At 32.7% G+C, this 9,429-nt stretch overlaps 1 protein-coding gene across 2 annotated transcripts; it reads left to right on the top strand.

The window, feature by feature from the left end:
- On the top strand, positions 649 to 7,177 carry LOC109343301 (CDPK-related kinase 1-like). Of its 2 annotated transcripts, none has more exons than XM_019581529.1 (11): positions 649 to 1,764; positions 2,759 to 2,889; positions 3,146 to 3,187; positions 3,328 to 3,436; positions 4,501 to 4,579; positions 4,666 to 4,962; positions 5,042 to 5,157; positions 5,723 to 5,830; positions 5,909 to 5,971; positions 6,062 to 6,229; positions 6,632 to 7,177. In XM_019581529.1, exons 1-11 carry the CDS (start codon positions 1,276 to 1,278, stop codon positions 6,767 to 6,769), a joined length of 1,740 nt encoding a protein of 579 aa, XP_019437074.1. In that variant the 5' UTR covers positions 649 to 1,275; the 3' UTR covers positions 6,770 to 7,177. The 2 variants fall into 2 exon arrangements, with proteins under 2 accessions (XP_019437074.1, XP_019437075.1); XM_019581530.1 differs by lacking the exon at positions 649 to 1,764 and adding an exon at positions 1,974 to 2,405.

The raw sequence follows: 9,429 nt of genomic DNA, 5'->3' as shown, positions 1-9,429 counted from the left end.
TTTCCTCTAGTAGTGCTTAGAAGTTAGAACATTAAATTTGTTGCTTCTTACATGTTAATATATACTAAGTAATAAGTGATGATGCCCAAAAAATAAACAAAACTTAGAAGACTCAAAAGGTTTCAAAAATGCAATGATAACAAATCATCAAGTTGATACACTTTCACCTTTAATTCCCCCTTAACTTGAAATGTTCTCATATCTCAACTCACTAATTGACAACAAAAATAGACCTAACATGAAAAAAACTAAAAAAAGAAAAGCAGAAAAAGACAGTCTTTCAGATCAGTGTTCTACAACAAAAGAAGGTCAAACTTCAAAGGCTACATACACAGACAGTGATTAACATTGTTCTCAAATGAAATTGATACATCATCTTAGTATTTTTTGGGATCAATAAGGACAGGCTGGAAGGAACCAAAACCAACCCCACTCACCATTATTATTAGAGCAGAATACAAGGAACATAAATCTCCAATTATGTTTCATATGCTTTTCTGTGCTAATAAAAGCATGATGTATAAATTAAACTTAATTATTATTATTGTTTTTGTTTTATTATTATTGATACGAGACTGCATATAAGACGAGATTTGAGACCAGAACTCGATCAAACATAACACTCACTCTCAAATCAATTATAACAAAACTCTGATGCTAACAGAAAAAATAAATAAAGAGGCTTAGAAAAGCAGAAAAAGAAGAATCGGTTCTCTTCCCCTTTTTCTTTTTTCTTGCAGACACTGCTAAGCATATTTGCCTCACTTTTCTCTTCTTTTTCTTTCCCTCCTTCTCCTTCATTCTTGTTGGAATATTTTTACCAAGTTTTATACTAATTCTTCTTTGTTTAAGCATCATATTCATATCCTATACTTGCCACATATTTCTTCTTCTTTAGGTGAATTCTACCATTTTTTTTCATCTCTGGAATTCTTTTCTTGGCCACAAAAGTCTACTTGCTTTCTTCAATAGTTTAAATCATCAAAACCTCTCTATTAGATTTCACATTTTTGTTTCAATACATAAACTCAAGTTCCCTTAAAGTTTCTGTTAAAACCCAACTTACCCTTTTGTTTTTCTCTCCTAATTCCTTCTTCAAAACCCTCTCTTTTGGTCCTTCACTCACTCCTTCTCCTTCCAATGATTCAAAATATTTGAACTTTTCCATTACCCTTTTGTTTTTTACTTCCTTGGAGCTTCAAAAGCCTCTCAAAATTTGAACTTTCTCATTATTTTGTCAAAATCTGCTAATTCTGTAGCTGGGTTTCAGTTTTCATGGGACTGTGCCATGCAAAACCAATTGAAACTTCACAAACCCAAAGAGAAAACCAACCATTCCAAAATGACAATGAATTTTTACCACTGCCACCAAGGTCCTCATCAAAGTTTCCCTTTTATAGTCCAAGCCCTTTGCATAAATTCTTCAAAAACTCACCTTCAAACAGCACTCCCTCTAGTGTGAGCTCAACCCCTCTGCGCCTCTTCAGGAGGCCATTTCCTCCACCTTCCCCGGCCAAACACATAAAGGCGCTGCTCGCGAGACGCCACGGTTCAGTGAAGCCTAATGAGGCCACAATTCCTGAAGGGAGTGAGTGTGTGATTGGTTTGGATAAGAGTTTTGGGTTTTCTAAGCAGTTTGAGGTTCATTATGAACTTGGAGAAGAAGTTGGGCGTGGCCATTTTGGTTATACTTGCTCTGCCAAGGGAAAGAAGGGAAGCTTGAAGGGGCATGAAGTTGCTGTTAAAGTCATTCCAAAATCAAAGGTCACATAATACTTATGTTTAATGTTTTAGTAAGAGAAAAAAATATATGCACGGGTATTGTACAATTCATATTTAATTATCATTGACTCTTTAGAAAAAAGTAAAAAGTAATACAAATGACATACTGTGTATATATCTTTACATCCATAGATATTACACACTTTTAGTAAACTCTCAGTTTAGTTCTTCAAAGATTATGGTGTTGTGAAATGAAAGTTTTTTGTCACTAATTAAGCTATGGAGAGATTTAATGCATCCCTACATTGACCCTTCTTAGGATTGGTGAGAAAAAAACTTCTAGTTTTTGAGAGTATTTTAAATCTTTCAAGCACTTAATTGGCAGCAAACAACTTTTAAGGACTTACTTGGTGACACTATAATTTTTCTAGAACTGGATTGAGTTTACTCTTTAATGTTTGGTTCTGTGAATTTATGTTTTAAAAGTTTAAAACTTGTTTTATCCTTAGTCTTCGATTTTTTTTCCCGAGTGAGCTTCTGTTTAGTCATGTATTTATTTGCTGTTACTTATAGGTATGATTTAAGTTTCTGCATATTCTTGTGAACCCATGTTATGGAAGTAGTAAAGGATGCAACTTTGGTATTTGTTGGTCATTTACTATCATGATCAAATGTTGCTATTGGCAGAATAACATTTTTGTTAAGTTTATTGATGTTGCTATTCTTTGATTAATTGATTATATTTGAAGTCTCTTTAAGTAGAGGTCTTAGTTATTGGAATACATTTCTAAGTAAATTTCATGCTTTATGTTCTTCGGATATTCCAGCTTTAAATTTTGCTTGGCGCAATCCTGAGCCAGTTATCATTCTTTTATATAAATAACTCCATTTTATTTTCAAGTACCTTCCATGGATTTGTTTTCATTCCAGTCTTATGTAAGGGTCATGCTTATGATCACTTTTCATCTTTTAGCTGTCAATTATGAAAGTCAGCAGTGTGCATTTTGTTCTTATGAAAATGGGCGATGTTTTGCAGATGACAACAGCAATTTCTATAGAGGATGTGAGGAGAGAAGTAAAGATATTGCGAGCTCTAACCGGGCATAAAAATCTGGTGAAATTCTATGAAGCTTATGAGGATGACAACAATGTTTATATAGTAATGGAGTAAGTTTGTGAAATTATTAAATATAATCCAAAGCTGAATGCATTTAATGGAGAAATCAGTACTTTCATGGATGCATTACTTTACAGAAATTGACCTGTGACATTCCTTATATCTTCAATTTTTTTCGAAGGAACTATAATTATAATGTTGATTTTTCGGAGACATTTTTTTTTGTTTATCGAGCAAGTAACTTAAAGTTGTTAATTGAGTCAATAAATTCGGGCCTCACATTCTACTGTATCCTATGCTATTCAGGTTATGCAAAGGAGGTGAACTTCTAGATAAGATCCTTTCCAGGTAGCGATATATTTTCCAATTTCCATTTTTCTGTGCCACAGAACAGAAAGCAAGTAGAAAGATGCAGTCTGGTTTCATTATTTGAGTCTTGATTTCAATAGTGAAATTCTAATCAGCACATATTTGATTCTAATCTATAGGGGTGGAAAGTACTCAGAAGAGGATGCCAAGGTTGTTATGGTTCAGATATTAAGTGTGGTAGCCTTCTGTCATCTACAGGGTGTTGTTCACCGTGATTTGAAGCCGGAGGTAATTATCTCACAAAGTAAATTTATGTTTGGCTGGGAAATTAACAAGGATACTTTTTTATCTTTGGTATTAATCTCTGATGTATAGTTGGCTTGTTATAGCTGCACACTTTACATAGGTAATAGGGTACTTGTGTTTCAATGAAGCTGCTTAATTATTCAACCTTATTATTCTCTTGATCTGATCGGAGATGATATCATACTACCAGTCACATAGTTTACATATCTTGAATTTTTCATACGATGGATACAGAAATAGAGGGATATGTAAATCATAGAATCCAAGCTAGTTGGATGAAACAGCGGAAATTTTATCATGCGTTATTAGTGATCAAAAGATGCCTCTTAGGTTAAAGGAAAATTTTAATGCATAACCATAAGACTAACATGCTACATGGTATCAAACTGTGTGCACTAGTGTCTACAAGAGCATAAGATAAGTGTTGTAGAGTCGAGAAAATTGTTTTGGATTAGTAGCCATGCATAAAAGATAAAATCAGGAATGAATCTAGTAAAGAAAAGTAAGTGTGACAACTATTGAGAAAAAGATGGTAGAATCACGCATATGATGGTTTGGACACGTGAGAAAAAGACCTCTAGAAGCCGGGCTTTGAAGACTTGATCAGATGAAGGATTGTATAGCTCAATTATTAGAAGTAGAGGAAGACCAAGAAAAAGTATGTGAAACCATTAGAAAAGATTTAGATTTAAATGAACTATTTGAAGAATTTGTTTTTGACTGAACATAGTGGCATCTTTTGATCCATGTATTCGATCTCACCCGACGAGAAAAACTTTTATCGTTGGTTGTTGATATTCTCTTGGTGTGGTTATTCCATTTATTGTACCACTTGGTTTTTATTATTTTCAAACGTACCTGACAAACTAACAAAACCAATCTTTGTGTCACTGCCATGCCAGGAAGGAAATGAGTTATTGAATGAACTCATGCAATTAGAGTTTATTTTATGTTTTCTTCCTTCTTTGTCGGCTATTGACTATTCTTAATGACACAAATTTGTGTTTAACTAAACTCATAAATCAATAAGTTGCTTTTTGGTGCAGAATTTTCTTTTTACTTCTAAGGATGAAAATTCCACACTGAAGGCCATTGATTTTGGATTATCCGACTATGTAAAACCAGGTAAAGCCTATTGCCAACTCTTCACATATTCTCTGATTTCTTTAGCTGAAAATAAAACAATGAGGGCTAACAATAAGTTTTTGCAGATGAAAGGTTGAATGATATTGTGGGAAGTGCATATTATGTAGCTCCTGAAGTTTTGCATAGATCTTATGGAACAGAAGCAGATATGTGGAGCATTGGTATAATTGCTTATATTCTTTTATGTGGAAGCCGACCCTTCTGGGCCCGTACCGAGTCTGGCATATTTCGAGCTGTTTTGAAGGCAGATCCAAGTTTTGATGAAGGTCCTTGGCTTTCTTTATCAGCTGATGCAACTGATTTTGTGAAGAGACTATTGAACAAGGATTATCGTAAAAGACTAACTGCAGCTCAGGCTCTCAGTATGTCTTCCGTTTCCTATTAGTGGTGTTTACGATGTTAACATTCCTATTCTGTAATCTCATGAGTTTTCTTTCTTAGGTCATCCATGGCTGACAAATCACGGTGATGATATGAGGATACCTTTTGATATGATAATCCCAAAGCTTATTAATGCTTACATATGCTCATCTTCTCTGCGCAAAACGGCATTAAGGGTATGTGATGTTGTGTCTGATCATTTACTATTAGAACAAAAACTTAGGTAAAGTTGTTTATATGCTCATGGTGTCGTTTATTTATCAATAAAAACATAACATGTGTACTTTTGTTTAGCTACTTCTTTAATGAGCTGTAAGAAAATGTAGCAATACACACATTATGCTTTTATTGGTGAGCAACACAACAAGAACCTAAGAACTTTACCTAAGTTTTGTGCCTATGTTTGGAGAAAACTTACGTAAAGTTCTGCACATGCTTGTGGTGTTATTCATCAATAAAAAAAGGCGTGTTTTACTTTTTAGTTACCTCATGAATGAGCTGAAAGAAAAAAGTACATATGTTATGTTTAAGGCTATATGCTTTGTGATAAAGCTATGGTACAAAATCAAATGCTACATTGTTTTCACTTTGTTTCCCGTTCCCGAACTTTTATAAAGGAAAATATCAACTGGAAATGTAAACAGAAAACAGATCAAACACCCCTAAGATTCTTGATGTTCCTTCAGTAATTCCTGTAGAAGACATGTATATATTTTGATTGATGTTTTGTCATTTTGGCAGGCTCTTGCAAAGACATTAACATTAGTGCAACTAGCGTATCTCAAGGAACAATTTACTTTGTTAGGACCAAACAAAAGTGGCCTAATCTCTATGCAGAACTTCAAGACGGTCTGCGCATGTCAACAGTGATTGTACATTTTGTTTTTCCTTCGCATACCTTTCTAACTATTACATTTATATTAGCAGGCTATTTTAAAGAGCGCCACCGATGCTTCGAAGGATTCACGAGTCTTGGATTATGTGAACATGGTAAGTCCATGAAATATTTTAACTTATCATATCAGCTTCTATCAAACTTGTTTCACATGAAAGTGAAATTTGCTACTATTCGTGTTGCAGGTTAGTTCAATCCAATATCGTAAACTCGATTTTGAGGAATTTTGTGCTGCTGCTATAAGTGTCCATCAACTAGAGGGAATGGAGAGCTGGGAGCAACATGCAAGGAGTGCCTATGAGCTGTTTGAAAAGGATGGAAATAGACCAATTATGGTTGAAGAGCTTGCCTCGGTACTCTTGTTCAATACCAATTTATCCAACTACCAACCAACAAAGCACATACACTTCACAATAGTCAGTGTGTTTGTCATGTAATTGTCAGGAACATGTCCATATTAGACAGTTTTGGACACTCCTAATCATATTCTATAACATTTTATATTTTTTGTCGTATCCCGTGTCTGTGTCATGTCCTATCCATGTATGTGCTTCCTTTCTACCATCACATGACACATTATAAGATTTAGTATAACATTTAAGTATGTGTTTAGTTTAGAATATTCTCCCTAGCTTTCCTCAGCTCTGCATTTAATGAACATTACTTAATGACTGAAATAAGATTCTTGGTCAGCAAAATGATTCTTCCTCAGCATGTACAATTGTACTAACCTTTTTTAATGTGATTTGTTCCAGGAACTTGGGCTTAGTCCATCAGTGCCAGTTCATGTGGTACTTCAAGATTGGATACGACACTCGGACGGGAAGCTTAGTTTCTTGGGGTTTGTCAGACTTCTGCATGGAGTTTCTTCGCGAACACTTCAGAAGGCTTGACATAACATACAAAGTTGCTATTATTTTTGTTGCCATAAATCTTTTGATGGATTTCAATGCGTAACTCATGAGCAAAACTCCACCTTGATTGCAAATGTAGCTTCAGCAAGCCGAAACCTATGACTTGATGAGAGCTTCTTGCTTATGAAGCTATATGCAAATACAACATCTCTTGTTGTTAAGCCTTTTTTCTAGAGTTCTACAAACACAACCCTTTTCTAATCCTATTTCTCACTCTCTTTAAGGTTGGTGGTGCTGGAGTTAGAGGCTTGTACATATAAAAATAGAGCACAGATTGTACTTAGGACTAGCAGAACTTCTAAAAATTGAGTTGTGTTGAGTATTCATGGAACTTATCAATAAACTAATCCCAGTTCTGTGAACTTGATAGTTTACATGTTTTTAGTTTTTAATTTATATTTTTTGTGATTTTGGTTAGCTTTCTTTTCTTCATATTTATACTTTTGCTTAGGACATGGCATTTTGTTAATGTAAAACTATAGGTGATAATATCTTTAGATGAGTCCAATGATATCAGCATATAATTTGATGGGCACTACAAAAGTTTAGGAATTCAATACTTTTTCAAGGTTATATTTGTATGCCTCCAATTGCTGATGAGAGAAAGACAATTCAGGAACTAACCATAGAAAGAAGTTGCTTCAATTTTTCCATATATCTTCATAAAGAAGGCACACTGCAAGTTGGTTGCTCCCTTTAGGAGTGAATAAAAACGGAGGCTTAATGCACATGACTATAAGTAAGTAGGGTCCAAGGCAGTGACGGATCTTGATCTAAATTTTAGAGGGGGCAACAATATTTAACTACAATTTTATTACTAAAATTAATAGAGTAACGATGAATATGAAGGATCATATATGATAAAATTTTCAGTTATTTCATTTTCAATATAAATTACTACATAATTTACAAGAAATTTATCTTCTATCTTACTACATAATTTTGTTTGGTTATCTTTGTTGCTGAAAATGATATTTATGTAGTAACTAAACTATAATAGCTAAAATAAGACGAAACAATATATGACGAACGACGTATGATTGAGAATTTGTTGTTGTTATGATTGAAAATTCGTTTTTGTTATGATTGAGAATTTGTTTTTGTTATGATTGAGAATTTTTCAAACTTGAATGACTAACGACATGACAACAAAATTTTGAAATTGATATCTCAAACTAATCTTTTGTTGCTCATTGAAATTCACATAATAGATTTTTGACAAAAATACATATCTTATAAATATTAAATTAATTATAAGCATCATTAGTGTATATATTATCAATACATACATAATATCTTTGATCAAATGTAAAATAGTTACTAACTTAAATGGAATCATATTATTATAAGTAACATTAACATCTACACATGTAAGAATTTTTTTCTTTTATCAATTATGTATATTTTTTTGAAGGATAACACATGTTATAGTATATTTATTTATAATCTATAAATGTGTATTTCCATAAAGACGTCATTTAGGTGGAGGAAGTGAAGTACATATGCTTTTCCAAAAAATATGTCATTATATATATCACTTTTTATAATTTAAGAGTTTAATAATTAAATACTCAACCATAACCAATGACACATGAAACAACATAGGATATATTGCTATAGGTAAAGAGGTAAAAAAACATTATCTATACTATATATAAAGGCAAAACATGGTGTAACTTCTACCATAGTGTAATTTTTACTTCCTATTTTGTCTTTCACATTATTTAATTTTTACAAAAAAACCATATAATCCTAATTAATCATCACTAACATATTAATTAACCACATCTCTCACCTTAAACTATATATTATCATAAACACACAAAAATTATAATATACAGTACACTGAACAAATATATTCTAATTATAAAAAATGAAATATATAATACCATGCAATATTGTTTGGCAGGCACGAAGTGCCTATACACACTAGTTTTAATAAAATAAAAACTAATAATTCAGGGGGCAGTTGCCCCCACCTGCCCTTTACATGTTCCGCCACTGGTCTAAGGAGAATAGATGTATATAACTTTACACATTCTTGCAAGTGGTGAAATTGTTCCCAAAATTTAATCTATGACCATAAAATAGCCAGATAGGAGTATTACTATTGGGGGTATGAAAACTTTTTTTTACCACCCAAGTTCCTATGCATATATACGTCATTTGCATGATGGTGTTATAGTTAAACTAGGATTCTCTAATTCATGTATAAGAGATTATAAAGGCAATAAAGTGCAAGAGACTCCCACCACTTAATAAAATTTAGAAATGATAAATATATACAACTTTAACCTATAAGTAAAGAAACATTTTTTAAAATTTGAACTTAAACTTTATTGTTTTTAAATAACAACCTTATCATTACATATACTCATTAAATATTAAATACTTGATAGCGGTAAATTATATATGGGTTGAGGATGTAAACTAAATTATGGGTGGAGTGTAAGTTTGATCATGAAACCATGATAAATGGATCTTAAAAATTCATAGCTTTCACATCATAAGAATGGTTATAGATTACCTCTACCCATTGCGATATGATCTCCTTTAAATGTTGTGTGTTGTTTTTGGTCAATAGATAAAGTATTTTATCTCTTTCCCTTTATTTCTAAGCTCTTCCTTTATTAATGACT

Source organism: Lupinus angustifolius, chromosome LG03, assembly GCF_001865875.1.
Source record: "Lupinus angustifolius cultivar Tanjil chromosome LG03, LupAngTanjil_v1.0, whole genome shotgun sequence".
NCBI classification, from domain to species: Eukaryota; Viridiplantae; Streptophyta; class Magnoliopsida; order Fabales; family Fabaceae; genus Lupinus; species Lupinus angustifolius.
The sequence above is the reverse complement of the archived record's forward strand: the minus strand, read 5'-3'. Positions and strand labels throughout refer to the sequence as shown.

What these genes read in the sequence shown, in the direction of transcription:
- LOC109343301 (XM_019581529.1), top strand. Translation starts at nt 1,276, where the DNA reads ATGGGACTGTGCCATGCAAAACCAATTGAAACTTCACAAACCCAAAGA. An exon ending in AACTGCAGCTCAGGCTCTCA is followed by an intron (nt 4,963 to 5,041) that starts GTATGTCTTCCG and finishes TTTCTTTCTTAG; the next exon opens with GTCATCCATGGCTGACAAAT. An exon ending in CTATGCAGAACTTCAAGACG is followed by an intron (nt 5,831 to 5,908) that starts GTCTGCGCATGT and finishes TTATATTAGCAG; the next exon opens with GCTATTTTAAAGAGCGCCAC.